The following is a 16,605-nucleotide window of genomic DNA, read 5'->3' on the forward strand; positions in this document are numbered from 1 at the left end:
TTGCTTCCCATCTAATTCTCTAGCCGCATCTCTAGCCACTCCTCCACTCACCCTATAGAGTTTGCCCAGACATGACTTGCAGGTCCCACAGTGTGTGTGTGTGTGTGTGTGTGTGTGTGTGTGTGTGTGTGTGTGTGTGTGTGTGTGTGTGTGTGTGTGTGTGTGTGTGTGTGTGAGAGAGAGAGAGAGAGAGAGAGAGAGAGACAGAGAGAGATGCCGACACACATCCTTCAAGACGCGGCCATCCCCTCCATGCGTGTGGGACAGAATATCACATCAGTTACCAAACTAAATTCTTAAGGTTCGTTTTCCTATGGTTCTTCCCTAGTACACTGGAGACTCTTCCGGGCAACATACTCTGCATCTTTCATCCTAAGAGTCTCACTGCCTGGCACACAGTAATCCGTCATGGTTATTCTACAGATCAACACACTCGGGCCCAAATAAATTGAATTATTTTCCCAATTTCATAGGCCAATTAATGGCAGATTTAATATTAGAATCTACGACTTCTATCTTCCAGTTCAATGCTCTTTCTATAAGTGCACCTAAGGATACTAGATCAGAAGAAATTATGCATTAATATCTATAATGTTCAAGCCAGACACAGAGCTAAATGGAGTATAAAAAGGTGAGAGCTTTACAAACAAAAATAAGATACAAGTTAGTTATAAAGAATTTTCAAGGAATAGGGATAGGTGATAAAAATAAACAAAAAGTTAGATAGAAAAATACTATCTTAAAAATAAGAATCACATAGGAGTTAGTCCAGTGACATAAACTTTTTAGGACATGAAAAAGATAAATAATAAGTAAATAAATATATCTGTAATCAACTTCGAAGTAACTGAACATTTTTTTCCTTAAACAATATAAAGGGTAAAGTATGTAGCTAAAAATCAATAAGATCAAGCATTTATGCCACCGTAAAAGGAAAGTAGCCTTATTTGGTGTATAAGTTACCTTTTACAGGAAAAAACTTATAGGAAGCAAGATTTTAACTTAAATAAAAAATCACCAGTCCAAGAAGAATGAACTGAAAAAAGCTCTCAGTTGAGTAAAAATAATATTAACGAACTCAGATGTATACGCTTTTAAATATTATAAAATGTATAAAAATTTAAAATAGTCTTTCAAGTTACCCTTGGGGCAGAGGGGAGCCGGGCAAGAAAATTCTTCTCCCGGGGTTAACCTTCATTCAACAAGCGCTGAATGCCCACCATGTGCCGGTCCACTGAGGGGCAAGAAAGGGCGGCGGGCAGGAGTATAGACTCTAAATGGATTCAAATCCCGCTTCCACTGCTCATCCGCTGTGTGAACTTGGGTAAATCACTTCATCTCTTTGCCTGTTTGCTCACCTACAAAAAGGGTCTAAACACCCTAACAGGATCACTGTGAATCGAATGAGCTGGTCAAACGTAAAGCGCTCAAAACAGCACCTGGCACGCGGAGGGCAGCGTAAATGCAGTAGCTGCTCTACCTGCCATGTCATTACCACCACTCGACCACCCCCCGGCCTGCCAGGGTGAGGAAGACAGTCTCCGTCCTAAAGGAAACCAGGGTCAGGCAGGGGGGATGACACACCGTAACACAGCAGAAAAAGCACAATAATACAAGTATAAAAGATGGATCCACCAGTGTAACAGAAGAGAATTAACTTTCTCTGACAAATGGGAAAGGGATCCCAGAAAGCTTTTTAGACGAAGAAATACCTGAGATGAACTCCTGTCCACCTTTCAAAACATACCAAAACGTATGGGGTAGTGGGGAAAAAAATGTGTAACAGGTAGAGGGAACAAAAGTACCTCCAAAGACACAGAGAAAACCCCAGAAATCTGTAGGTCAGAGGGGCCACCAGAGACAGGAAAGAAACAGCAGGGCAGGACCATGAACCAGGGCCTGGGATCTCATGCGAAGGATCTTGGTTTTGTCCTGTAAGTTAGTAAAGATCCAAGGAAGGGGTTTAATTGGGGTAATGACTGAATCAGACTTTTTCCACAGAGATAATTTTGGCAGCAGCCTGCATGACAGACCAGAGGAAGGAGAAGTTAACTGGCTAGTGTAAGAGCGAAGTGCTAAGCTCACTGACACCACACAGTGAGTAAGAGACCATCAAGAGAACATCCACACTCAGCTCAACTCTGGCTACTCTCTCTCAAGCATCTTTCCCAGAAACTTTCGCCTTGAATGTCTCCATGAAGTCAAAGTGTGTTCAGGACATAGAAAACTTGAAAACGTTGACTAGACACAATGAAACTGCGCTCAGTTTAAAAATGTATAAAACCAGGAAAGCAGGATTTGTGTTCCTCTACAATCAAGAGCTTTGGTTCTTAGTCAGGTTCTGAAAAATATTCTTCAAAACCTCAAATAGAAATTCTCACACTTAATTTTGATGAGTAAGATCAACTTTTTGTCTCTTGCAAACTACTCAAGGCTATCTCAGGCAGGGTTGTAGATGAAGATCAAAACAAGGTAGAGACAAAAATTAACCTGAAATGGATCACAGACGTAATGTTAAAGCTATAAACTTAAAACAAAACATAGCAGCAAATCTTCCTCAACTGGGCAAAGATTTCCTAGAATACAAAAAGCACAAAGCCTAAAAGAATAAAATTATAAATTGGCCTTCATCAAATGTGGTACAAGCCACAGAAAGGGAGAAAATATTTTAAATATCTATATACAACAAAGAACTTGGTTTAAGAATATAAAAAGAACTCTTGCAACTCAATAATAAAAAGACAAGCAACCCAATTAAAAGTAGATAAATGATTAGAACAGATATTTCACAAAAGCAAATACAGAAATGGCCATTAAGTACATCAAAAGACACTCCAACATCATTAGTTATCAGTGAAATCCAAATTAAAACCAAAAGGATACTACTACACACCTACTGAAATAGCCTAATTTATTTTTTAACATCTTTATTGGAGTATAGCTCCTTTACAATGGTGTGCTAGTTGCTGCTGTATAACAAAGTGAATCAGCTATACATACACATATATCCCCATATCCCCTCCCTCTTGCGTCTCCCTCCCACCCTCCCTATCCCACCCCTCTAGGGGGTCGCAGAGCCCCGAGCTGATCTCCCTGTGCTATGCGGCTGCTTCCCACTAGCTCTCTATTTTACATTTGGTAGTGTATAGATGTCCGTGCCAATCTCTCACTTCGTCCCAGCTTACCCCTCCCCCTCCCCATGTCCTTAAGCCCATTCTCTAACATCTGCCTAGTTATTCCTGTCCTGCCCCTAGGTTCATCAGAACCATTTTTCTTTTAGATTCCATATATATGCGTTAGCATAGGGTCTTTGTTTTTCTCTTTCTGGCTTACTTCACTCTGTAGGACAGACTCTAGGTCCATCCACCTCACTACAGATATCTCAGTTTCGTTTCTTTTTATGGCTGAGTAATATTCCATTGTATATATGTGCCACATCTTCTTCATCCATGGAATAGCCTAATTTAAAACGTGGACAAACGTTTGCAGGGATTGGAGCAACTAGAACTTTCATACACTGTAAAAGGTGAAACGTTACAACCACTTTAGAAACTAGTTTGAGTTTCTTGCAAAGTTAAACGAACACTTACATGAGCCAACAATTCTACCCAAAAGAAATGTAAGCATATATTCGCAAGAAAAATTGGATGTGAACACTCATATCTGCTTTATTCTACAGCAAAGAACCAGAAAGAACTCAAATGCAGGCATACCTCGTTTTATGGCACTTCACTTTACAGCACTTCGCCGACACTGCGTTTTTTGTTTTTTTTTAACAAATTGAAGGTTTGCAGCAACCTTCTGTTATCAGATGATGGTTAGCATGTTTCAGCAACTAAGTATTTTAATTAAGGTATGCACATTGCTTTTTAAGACAATGCTATTGCACACTTAACAGAGTACAGGACAGTGTAAACATTTTATATGCACTGGGAAACCAAACAACTCATGCGACACACTTTATTGTGATACTCCTTTTATTGTGGTGGGTCTGGAACCGAACTCCAAGGTCTGCCTGCGGGAAGCCCATTGTAGATGAAGAGAGAAACAAATTCCATCAAACAATGGAAGACTACTCAGCAACACAGAAAGAATGAACTACCGATACACGCAATAACACGATGAAAACGTTATGCTGAGCAAAAGAACACTGACAGCACATACTGCATGGTTCCGTTTATACGAAACCGTAAAACGGTAAAGCTCACCTTTAGGGAGCACAGCCAGATGAGTGGCAGCCCGGGCAGAGGCAGGGAGGACTGACTGAGACGAGGGACAGCAGGAAACCTCCGTATCTTGACTGTGGCGGTGGTTCACTGCTGGCCACAGGTATGTCAACACTCACCGAAATGTTACATGCATACCAGTGTATACATGCAGCCTTCCTCAAGCTAAAAACACACACTAATAGCTATAAGATGAAGCTTCAGGGTAGAATGCAAATTATACCTCAATAAAGTTTATTAACACACGAAGCAGGGTAGCGTTTTAACTTTTGTCTTAGGATTGCCTTGATCCATAAGCACAAGAACATACTATGTTCTAGAAAGACATACAACTGTCTTCTTCAATATATTCCAAACTAAATGAATGAAACCATGAAAAGTTGTGGATGCCACATTCATTAAGCTACTCAATTTTTTTTCATCTTTTTTGGAGTATAATTGCTTTACAATATTGTGTTAGTTTCTGCTGTAAACAAAGTGAATCAGCTATAGGTATACATATATCCCCTTATCCCCTCCCTCTTGAGCCTCCCTGTTACCCTCCGTATCTACCCTCCCCAGGTCAAGGTTCTTTGTTTTATGCAATAGAATAATACTGGGACATTACCCTTGAAGTTCAGGTCAATATTATACATAAATTAATATGGTGAGGTCTCTCTCAATATAATGCTCTTTAAAAAAGAGTTCAAGGCAGCCTTCCTCAAGCTAAAAATCATATACTAATAGCTATAAGATGAAGCTTCAGTGTATATTACTATTCTACTACTGATTTAAAAGACAGCCTTATTCTTAAGGCCAGAACAACTAAGCAATGTTTAAGGTCAAAGCTATAGAAGCAATGAATAAATTTTATAACAACATCCTTTTAGATGGCAGTTATGTCAGTTAAAGTTAATTGTGGACAAGAGAATAAGGAATTAAGCGTCAGTTGATGCAAGATGCATTTAAAACAAACAATCTAATAATATAAATAAAACTTTAAACAAGCATTTACTGAATGCTTAAAACTGTGCTGAGCGCAGTGCTTCATAAACTCTCAGGTTACCATCCCCATTTTACATATGGGAGAATTCAAGCATACGGAGACTAACTTGGCCAAGGTGACTCATCTAGTAAATTATAGGATCAACCCAAACCCTTAAACACTATGTTTGCTCCCCTTCAGAAAGAAACACTATATTCAAAGAGTGAACTCCAGATTCACCAGAGACCTAAATATGAAAGGTAAAACTACAAAACTATTAGAAGAAAATCTAAGAAAATATCTTTGCAATTCATGGATTAGGAAGGACTTCTTACTACCCACAAAGTCAAAAATTTGACAGATGTAAATATATTAAAATTAGGGATTTCCATACCACAGTCAAAGTCAACAGGTGACTGGAATTACTATCTCAAATACACAAGGAATTCTTGGAAATCAATAAGTAGAAACCGAACCAAAAAGAAGGGCAGAGAGAATGAATAAGCCAGACATGGAAAGGGAAACTCAAATGGCTAGCAAGGATATGAAGAAATAATCAACCTCGCTAGTAAACAAGAAAATACATATTAAAGCAACTACAATATTCTATTTAACAACTGTCAAACTAGCCAAATGCAGATGTTGTACAATACCAAAAGCTGACAAAAATGTGAGAAAATAGGAATTTTTATGTAACACTGGGGAAGGTAAAAATTGGTGTAGCCATTTTAGAAATAATCTGGCAGAATTTAGTGATATTAAATATGTGACTAACCTATAACTCAGCAATACTATGCCTGGATGTATGTTCCCCGAGAAACTCTTCTACAGCCATTAGCAACATGTAAAAAGATAATTTTTACAGAATTATTTGTACCCAAGAGTTGGAGTCAACCTAGGCATCCATCATTAGGGGAACTGATGAGTAATTGATAAGTGCTGACACAAACCATGAAATACTGCACAGCTGGAAGCAATGAATTAGATGTACTTACAGGAACATGAATAGATCTCGAAGAACACGGGGTGGTGAGAGTAAGATATACAGCAAAATATCAGGTATACAGATTCAAAACACACAAAGAACTAGATAATTTTACAAGGACAGAGACATAGCCAAGGACATATATTAAACACATCAGATTGGGTGGAAGTGAGGGTTGGGAAGGACAGGGTGAATGGGAGTTGAGGTAGGGAATGAAGAGGGAAAATTACAATCCAAATAACAGGAGTAGGCCTCTAAGCAGACCAAACCAACTCTCTGCACCCGAAATGTTTTAAGTGGTATCGGCACATGAACTGTTAAATTTGATGGATTTATGGGAATAGATTAGAAATCCATTTTTATGAGATGATTGAGTGTTCTACACAATACATTTGGGTTTTACTCTGACAAATTTGAAAATTCGCAGCTTCTAGTTCTTCCTTGTTATCATCATAGATACAACGGTCTAATAACGGTATTAATACCAAGCTACTAGCCTGCGAAGCTGTAACCTGGTCCAAGCAAACTAGTAACAGGAACTTGGCAAAGTCCTTTTACCTCTTTGAATCTGTTTGCTTCTCTGAAAAAAAATGGATTTGGATGATTGTCTCAAATCCCTCCAGCTCCACAATTTTTATTTTCTTACTTTTAATTCATATGAAATTATTTTTTCTCTGCTCCAACTATTCCTTTCCCCGCAACCAAAAAAAATAAATAAAAAACAAGAGTATCAAAAGAGATTTAGAAAAGTGATGTAGTAATAGGCATGAATAACAACTTAGTTTTTTAGGGTAGAAAGGAGAAAACATTAGAGATACAGTGATGTTCAGAGAGCCTTTGCAAGCACCTAAGTCAGAATGACGTTAACTTGAGCCCAGGTTCAGACACTATTCCGTTAAGGATTTTGCTACCCACTATTCCACACGTCACCACTGCCCCTTCTCAAAACACACATTATAGAGGACTTCCCTGGTGGCGCAGTGGTTGAGAATCTGCCTGCTAATGCAGAGGACACGGGTTCGAGACCTGGTCTGGGAGGATCCCACATGCCGCGGAGCAACTAAGCCCGTGCACCACAACTACTGAGCCTGCGCATCTGGAGCCTGTGCTCCGCAACGAGAGAGGATGCCATAGTGAGAGGCCCGCGCACCGCGATGAAGAGTGGCCCCCGCTCGCTGCAACTAGAGGAAGCCCTCGCACAGAAACGAAGACCCAACACACCCAAAACTAAATAAATTAATTAATAAACTCCGACCCCCAACATCTTAAAAAAAATAAAATAAAACCACACATTATAGTCTCGTATGGAGTTTCTACTTGAAGGCCCTAAACTTCAGCTTATCTGTATCAATTTTCAGATTAAAAATGATGATTCCCTAAAAGTCCCTTCCATATTAAAAATATAAGATTCCAAGAGAATGATGAATTTTTAAATCAACAAACTGGTCACCCTGAACATTTAATAAAAAACCAAGCATTCAATTAGATCTGTGGATTAAATGGATATAAAGACATTAAAAATAAGGGAGGGCTTCCCTGGTGGCGCAGTGGTTGAGAATCTGCCTGCCAATTCAGGGGACGCGGGTTCGAGCCCTGGTCCAGGAAGATCCCACATGCCGCGGAGCAACTGGGCCCGTGAGCCACAACTACTGAGCCTGCGCGTCTGGAGCCTGTGCTCCGCAACGAAAGGCCGCGACAGTGAGAGGCCCGTGCACCGCGATGAAGAGTGGCCCCCGCTCGCCACAACTAGAGAAAGCCCTCGCACAGAAATGAAGACCCCACACGGCCACAAATAAATATACTTTAAAAATAATAATAATAAGGGAAATTAGACTATTGTGGCTTGGTGACCATGAATAGTAACTGAGGTATCTAAAAAATAGTGGTGTCACTTTTTATAAAAAGAAAATTGATATCACAATATTTAAAATATCTTTAAAAAGCCGGAATTAGAATATACCTAAAATTTTGAAACTGGAACATTTTAAAAGAGAAAAGAGATGTCTTGCAATATTTTTAGAATACAATAATAAACACGAGAAAGTGACATCATTGCCATATTTATCTTCATTCACACTGAAGTTTAAATATGGATGGGGAAGGGGTGGGGGAAGGGGAGTGGGAATTAAGAGGTCACGAAACATCTGTTCCTAATAATTCCAGCACAGATGCAGTTGTTTCAGCAAAAGCGAGGATGAAGGTCCTCCGGGCTGCCCTGCTATGAGGTCTTCCACCAACAGCTACAGTACAGACCCCAAACCCTGCACATCAAGTCCCAGGAATACACAGAGTTGACTGCAGGAGAAACATGTGTACAGGACAATTAACTGCATTCCCTATGTCTACAGAGCACCTGTATTAAATAACAAGGAAACGTGTGACGCAATAAACGAGAGGAAAACAACTTCTTAGAGAATGAAAAATAAGAATCTAATATAACATTTCATAGCTGTAACGCAAGCATGGACTTGAATTCCGCTTTTTTGGCTGTTCCTTCTGGAATCTTTGTCTTTATCTACACCTAAATGATATACTCCAAAATACGTTTTAACAAAATTAATGAAGTGAGTTGTAAACATTAAATTTTTTTCTCTGAACACAATCCACAGGCAAACTTTACTCGTTAGAGAGCACCGTACTATTGAAGTAAGTTGCCATACTTCCAAGAAACTCTGCTTCAGGTTAACAAGCAGTATAGCCCACCCTATCACGTGCACAGCATACTGAAAAACTGTATCTGGTAAAATCGATGTCCTGAGAATGCTTCCTTTGCAGATACCACTCTTCAAACGCTGTCCCAGAGAGATGTCGGTCAAAGTGTACAAACTTCCAATTATAACACGAATAAACTCCGGGGAACTGACGCACCGCACGAGGACACTAGTTGACAGAACCGTGTGCAGTGCGTGAAAGCTGCTCTGAGAGTAGTTCTAATGTTCTCACCATGGCAAGAAGAGAGTGTACTTACGTGAGGTGAAGGGTGTGTTAACTAACCTTATCGTGGCAAACGTGCAATATATACATGTATCAAATCATCACTGTACACCTTAAACCTACACAATGTTGTACGCCTATTACATCTCAATAAAGCTGGAAAAACTTAGAAAAAAAGGCACTGTCCCATCCAAAGGAAAGATTTCCTATAGCAATGCTTGTATAACAGATCACATTTAATTTTAACCAGGGTTGCTACAGAACTTTTCCTACTATGTGTATATCCATTTATTTTCTACTTTTAATATAACTAGTTTAATGATCATTTAGCCAGTTATAGGCACAACATACAGCCTTTTAAAAAGTATTTTAAAAAATACATTTTATTATATTTCTTAATCTGGTATCTTTCTAATTTAAAAAATTTTACTTTTCTTTCAACAATGAACTTTTGTTTTATTTAGCTCATAGCTCTATTAGAGATGAACATACATTTCCCCATAAATTCGTGATCATACTGCAAGGATTAAGAAACCTTTTTCAGTCCTAAATACTATTTCTACCATTTCACCAAGTCCTCTAACCTCTCATTGCACTTTTGCACACCAATGCGTATCTTCTTCCAACATCTGCATGACTTTTCTTCTCCTCCATTGCAATTCACTATAGGTAGTTAAGAGTAGCTAACAATTCCACATGATATTGCATCTGTGTTTACATCTGGCTCTACTCACATGCTTAGAAGTGATTTATACAGGGGAAAGCAAAAGAGGAGAAAAAAACACAACTATGAGAAACAATTAAGTTGTTATTTTAAATGTATCATTCCCAACTTGATACAACTTTCTCACCACACACTTCAAAGTTAATGAAATTGCAAACATAGGGTATGGCACTTCAAAAACACTGGGTATAAGAAAGAAAAAAAAGTACTAACCAAATATTTCATATGCTTTTAGAGAAGGGTCATTTTAACAAGTGATTGGTGCTTTCACTTTATAAGATAGTTTAAGTTTTGCTCCATGCTACAACTGTATATGTCATGGCTTTGTAGTAAAGTTCCTCAGTTCATAAAAAAATAAGTTGATAGTAACCAAACCTATCCACTACTGAGCTCTAGGAATTAGAAAACCACACTCAAGAACTGTGTCAGGAAATGTAAAACTATATTCACACACACACACACACGAAGAAGAAGAAGAAGAAGAAGAACTATGACACCCTAAAACGAGAAATTCACACAGGCTTACCTGATAATTCACATAATTCCTACTTATTTCAAGATAAAGAGTATTACTGTTGCATTATGGTACTGGTGTTGGTGCATTTACAGAAATATCATTTAAAAATTAGGGAAGCAAATACTTCTAACATTTGACCTAATGAAAGGCTTCTAAAAGTTTACAGTAAATTAACATAATTATATAGACACAGGTCAAAAAGACATAACTAAATACATTAAATCTCATGCAATATAAGTTACAATACCAATTTATATCTGTTGAAAAATAAGAATTCTTTGAATACAAGCATACAATAATTAGTAAACTACAGAGACGCAAATGCATTTTAAACTTCAAAAAAAATTTACATTCCTTAATTTACAATTGGTAAATTTAAAATTTATACACTACCTGATTCTGAATCTTAATCAGAAGTGGAAGGTAAAGATAAAAATCGCTAACATCTGAGTGACCGCTGGTAAATACCCTTTTCAGTAGTTGTCTGCCAACCCACGTATAGTTTTAAGTCTATGTAAGTTATGAAAAAATAATTACACAATATCACCGATCAGTTAATTTCAAATTTTCTTACCATATCCAACCATTTACATTTTTTAATGTCTAAAAATATATATTTCCAGGGATCTTACCATGAATGAAAAAGGAGATTAAAAAAAATAGTAAGAGTGCAAAATAAATATGGACCAATCATTACATGTTCTTCTCCAAACCTAACAACATGAAACAAAACTTTCTTTAAAATAGCAGTAATACAACTGGTCCAAAGCAAGACTAAATTGATAGCAATCTCAGTTGCAAGATTTAAAAAGACCAAATTTATACAACTGTTCAAGCTAAAACAATCCTACTTCCAGTCCTAGCAGACTAGAAAGTGCTTACGCCCAATTTACCCAGGGCTAGTTTTAAGTAAGGGTAAGACCCGGAATTATACTGAAGGTCCCTATCAGAGCAGAGGTCCCAGATCAACAGGAGATAGACAGATTTATGGTGTACTACACCAATAATCATTTTTGTTAGCGTCCTCTACTGGTGGTTTCCAAAGACAGCAAGTAGAGATGCAAATGACAGAAGATATGTACCTGCTAGTCCATCTAGAGTGAATTTATCAGTATGTGGTCATTAGCAGCTAGAGTACATTTCTCAAATAGATAAATAAATAAATAAGTAACCACAAAGAGTAGAAGTGGAAAATGAGAAGGCAGATTTTTAAATTATAGCAAACAAAGCATTACATTATAAACGGTAAAAAAAAAAAAAATCAATTTAAGCCACTAACATCATCACCATAGAGTTACTACATAAGGTTTCAGGCTTTGGCCAAATCTTGCTCAACTGTTTTATCCCTGTCAAGTTACATTACTTGATGCTCCCATTAACATCCTACTCTGCAGATATATTCCAGAAAGGAAATTAAAATGTTTTACTGAAGGCTTAGCAGAAAATCTGCATGCCTTATTTTAAAATGAGCAAAAAATTATTTACATATAAATTACAGCATAAAGTATCTCCATGACCATCTCCCGCTGTATACATCATTTATTCCTTCATTAAAAAGATTTAAGAGTTAACATTTTCCAAGCGATTCTCTCCAATAAACAATTGCAACTTAAATATGACTGCGTTGCTAAGAAATCTTAACCGGCACCTATCCTGAGGTTTCACAACACAATGGCATACAACTTCATTTTTAATTTGCAAATCATGAGGCTTAATCAAATAGCGTGGCTGTAATAATCAGCAATGGATGAAATGCATCTGAGAACAAAAAGAAATACAAGGGCAGAGGCAACACTGACGAAAATGGAAGATACCTGTAGTAGCACAGTGCTATCTGAAACACCTTTGTTTTCTGAGAGTGATGCACACTGCAGACGAGACATTTTGTGCTAAACAGCCCTAAATCTGTTTCTCTAATAGTAAACACAAAGGAAAAACACTGACAGCAAGCGCGGTAAATAAATCGTTCCCTTGAGAATGAAAGCAGCAGACTGGAGGGGTGACACGCGCAGGGGAAAACTAAACACCATCTTTTTCTACCTGCGCAAGTTGCCATTTGCTGCAGCCGTCCAGCAGCTCTCTTTCCTGCTGATTTCAAGTACCTTTCGAGATCGCTTTTCCCCCCTAAGTCAGCTGTTGATATGCCTTATGGGTGTAATATTCGTATCACAGGATCTTTAGGAGGAAAATCCATCCTTTCCTGCTCAGGTAAACATGTTTACAGCAGCTGCACAGACGCTGGGTGGTTCAGACTCACATGTCACACACATGTCGTCAGCAACAAGAAAAGCCCCTTTCTCTGGCGACGAACATTTTAAATAAGGTAAAACGCGAATAGCCCTTTCCAAGCCAACTTACCTTTCATAAAGCCACAGCAGCAACAGCTCGATATAGCACACACACTATTTGACGCTAAAACAGGAAATTAAAATTGAAATAGCCTGTGCTCCGCTGCGGCCGTAACAAGTCATCTCTCCACAATGAGGACGCCCAATATTAGTTATCGATCATAACTAACGGAGGTCTTCAAAATACAAATGTGTATTTGGATAACTAACACCGTTCATGAAAGCGGTGATTCTAATGTCGAGTCGATTATATTAAAATTACGTTTACGATTGGAAGGAAACATCTTGAAACCGCCTAAAACCTTCGTATCTGCTTCGAGACAGGAAATCCCACACAAAATCTGAAATTGCCAGGAAAGGTTACAAAACCTCGCGTTTCGCATCCCAGAGGGGAGGGAGAAAGGGGGCCCGGGCGTGGGGGTGGGGCGAGCGCCGGGGAGTTCTGACTTAAACCCGCATTTCCTCATTTTCTGGCGGACACGGCGATCCCATTTCAGGCGCCTTTATTTCCCGACTCTCAGAAACTCGTTTTAAAAATAACGCAGGAACCCACACGAGCCCCTCGGTCCGCTAGGTCCGTGCAATTCCTTATATAGACTCGGCCTCAGCCGGCTGCAGGGCCGTTGCCGCCCATTATTCTCCAAACAGGTACCGGGCGGGCGGGGGCCGCGCTCCAGCCTCGGCCCTGTCGCCGCAGGAACTGTCCAGACAATACCCACCAGCAGACGTTCGCTGCCGAGCGGTGGGCGGGCGAAGCGGCGCCCGAGATAAGCAGACATGCAGTCAACTTACACCGTCTCTCCTAACTGCAAAAGGCGACTGTGCAAACCACCACCACATGTTCGGGGCTCGCGCTCGCCCTCTCGTCATTATTGTTATTTTTCTAAACTCTCACGCCAGGCAGGGCGGGTGTGCGTCCCCGGCGCGACAGCACTCATCAGTAAACAGCGCGGCCCGCAGCGCAGGCAGCGGCGCCCCGCGTCCGGCCGGCCGGCCGCCCCTCCCCCACCCTCCTTCCACCCGAGACCCGGAGCGCCATCCAAGCTCCGTTCGCCGGCTTCACGCCCCGCGCGTCCGGCCCAGGTAACAACTTCCCCAAACCGAAAGAGCACAAGGGAGGCGCACGGTCGGCACCCCATCCCGGCGCGGAGGAGGCGTCCTCCCGGGCGGGGACCTGTCTGCGGTGCTTCCCGGTCCCGAGACCAGGTAACAACTCCGCAAACCCGCCGCCCCCCGCGGCTCCCGCGGCCGCAGCTCTGCGCCCGCCCCGCCCGCACGCCCGCGCCCCCGCCGGCTCCCCGCGGGACGCGGACCGCTCTCGGGGCGCGGCGGCGGCCGCGGGCGCGGGAGAGGAAGGGCGCTTAGGCACCCGCGCCCCGCGCCGCAAAGCCCCGTCCCGCTCCGAGCGCGCCTCGCCGGCCGGTCCCAACTTTACCGCCGCCGGCCCGGCCCGTCCGCCCACCGCGCGCTCCGCGCCGCCCGTGCACACGCGCGCACGGACGACACGCAGCCCGCGGCCGCCGCGTCCCGCCGCCGCCCGCCCGGCCGAGCCGCGGGGCCCGAGCGCCGGCGCCGGCGGGGCTGCGGCGCGCGGAAACCACTCTACACAGGCAGCGCCGGGAACAAGTTAGTTCCTCGGCTCCGGGGCCTCGGCGCCGCGGGGACGAAACGCCGAGGGCGCCGAGGAGGAGGGGAGGGGGGTGCCGAGGGGCACAAGAGTGGGGAAAAGTGCGGAAAGAAGCAACAGCCGCTGCCCCGGAGCCCAGAAAAGTGGACGCCGCGTCCCGGCCGCCCGCCTGCGCCGGGGATGCGGCGGCGGCGGCGGCTAACGGTCCAGCGAGGCGGCAGGGGCGGCGGGAGCCGCTAGGCGGAGAGACCAGGTAAGAGACATAACGGTTCAGGGAGAGCGGGCGGCCGCGGCGCGGCTCCTGAGGCGGCGGCCCGGAGGGGGGCAGAGAGCACTACTTTCTACTTTCCCACTCCACTTGGCCCGTCCCTGCCCGGCCGCCCCCAGCCCGGCTCGCCCCCCTCGCCCCCAGGGGCGCCCCGGCCGCCCGGCTCCCCCTGACTCCGCCGCTCCCCGGTCCCCTCCGCCACTCACCGTTATTGCGCCGCGGGTTCGCCTGCTTTCTGCGCTTACACCTGGGGCCATCCGCCATGATCCTCTCGCTTGTGTCTAAATGCTCGAGTCACCTCCTCCCCCTCCCTCCCTCCCTCCCTCCCCCTTCCCCCCCGCCCCTCCGCCTCCACCCCTCCCCCCTCCCCACCGCACCTGGTTTACGACACTCGCGGCTTTACGACATCACCTTCCTTACACCTAGAGCCGCTCGCTCTACGGCCGGAACCTTGTTGCTAGGGAGAGGACGGTTTGCGGCCGCTGGGGGAGCGGCCGAGTTTGCATTGAGGGGCGAGGGAGAAGTTTCCCCCAGGTGTCGCGGTCTGGGGGCGGGGGCGCTGGGGAGCGGTGCGGACGTGGTCCGAAGGGCGACTGGCCGTCGGAGTGAGAAAGGTAAAGTAGGAGGCTCTGAACCGGCCACACCCGCCGCGGCCGCCAGGGGCACGATCGGGTCTGGCTGATTCTCCCCGGGATCCGGTGTCCTCGGAGCTGCCCCCGGAGTGGCCGGAGCGACCTGTCCTCCCTCCTCCTCACAGGGGGCTCACGCACCCCGGGCCGCCCGGGGACGCCCCGGGATCGGGGGCAGGCAGGTCCAGGGAGCGGCGAGGGGCTGGTTCGGGACACGCGGTGCCCGGGGAGAGGCCACCTGACCCTGCACGTCTGACTCTCTGCCCCTCCTCGGACGCACGGTTTTCCCCCGCGCGACCCGGGATGGGAAGTGACTTCAGCGAGATAGAAGTCCAGCTGGAGCGACGGAGGGGCGAGGAGTTCCGCTTGCGAGCCACCTCGGCGGTAACGCGGCCTGAGTAATGCCCACGCCGGCCTGTCTCACTTCCTCCTCCGCGCCGGGCGCTCACCTGCTGTCACCTCGGCCGCCCCCGCCCCCAGCAGGCCAGATCCGAGGCCTCCAGACTTAGAGCTGAGGTTATCATCAGGCCGCGATTTAGTACCTAGACTGGCAGCTGTGGCTGCGAAGGACCTTCCGGCGAGAAACGAGGGCCGGCGGGAGCTGTCTTGGGGGCAGAGCGGTTGCGATCTTCTCTGAGTTCTTTGTACAAGTTTGGGGACTTCTGAAGGGCCACGTAGATAACACTACAAATACCAAGAAAGTCAGGTCTTAAGTGCTCGGTAGGGACTTAGCTTTCCCCTCCTCCCCGCCTTCAAATGAGGAAATGTCTTTGAGACCAACCTTACGGAATAAATGAGCCGGGCTGCACTTCGAATCGTGCAGTTCCAAGTGAACACGGTAAGAGATGACAGAGAAATTGAGGAGACCGGAGCGTGACGAAGTATGAGAAATAAGCCAGTCACCTAGCACAGTGCTGTCACAGTAGGTGCTCAATAAATTCATGCCTATAATTTCTGCCGTGCCTGTGGCAGGACTTCTTTATTATGTTAATCTTCTAAACACTCTCCAGACTTTTAGAAGATTCATTAATAATCTCTTCAAACCTTTCAACTGAAATACATTTACAGCTGAAGTCTGGTAATTTAAAATTAGAAAGTTTAATCCTGAATATAGATGAAAATTCTCTCCCACGTTTGCTTTGGCATTTTGAGAAGTGAATGCATTATTTATTGGTGCGTGAAAAGTGACTGTAAATATCCTTTGCTATACATTATGTCTATATGTCTTGCTCCCTTCCTCAAGGCCACAACTAGAATCATCCGTCTTAATGATCATCTTAAGTACAGGCAGCCTTGCCTTTCCTCAGTACCATGTTAATTGACCTTGTACATGTGAGAACTAGGACCATGTTCGTGCTTTGCTTGGTTCAAGTGGTGCTTTTT

General features: G+C 43.8%; 1 protein-coding gene across 11 annotated transcripts in view; it reads right to left on the reverse strand.

The window, feature by feature from the left end:
- Positions 1-14,901, reverse strand: part of ZEB1 (zinc finger E-box binding homeobox 1) — a 203,587-nt gene extending 188,686 nt beyond the window's left edge. For 7 of the 11 annotated variants that reach the window (XM_067030537.1, XM_067030535.1, XM_059058289.2 and 4 more), the window contains exon 1: positions 14,800-14,887. In XM_067030537.1, coding sequence (XP_066886638.1) covers positions 14,800-14,857 — 58 coding nt within the window. In that variant the 5' untranslated portion in view covers positions 14,858-14,887. Of the gene's footprint in view, positions 1-14,799 lie in introns of all 11 variants that reach the window. The other 4 variants (XM_059058292.2, XM_067030540.1, XM_067030539.1 and 1 more) reach the window with 4 other exon arrangements.
- Positions 14,902-16,605: the final 1,704 nt, after the last annotated feature.

This window comes from Kogia breviceps, chromosome 3 (assembly GCF_026419965.1).
Source record: "Kogia breviceps isolate mKogBre1 chromosome 3, mKogBre1 haplotype 1, whole genome shotgun sequence".
Taxonomy (NCBI): Eukaryota; Metazoa; Chordata; class Mammalia; order Artiodactyla; family Physeteridae; genus Kogia; species Kogia breviceps.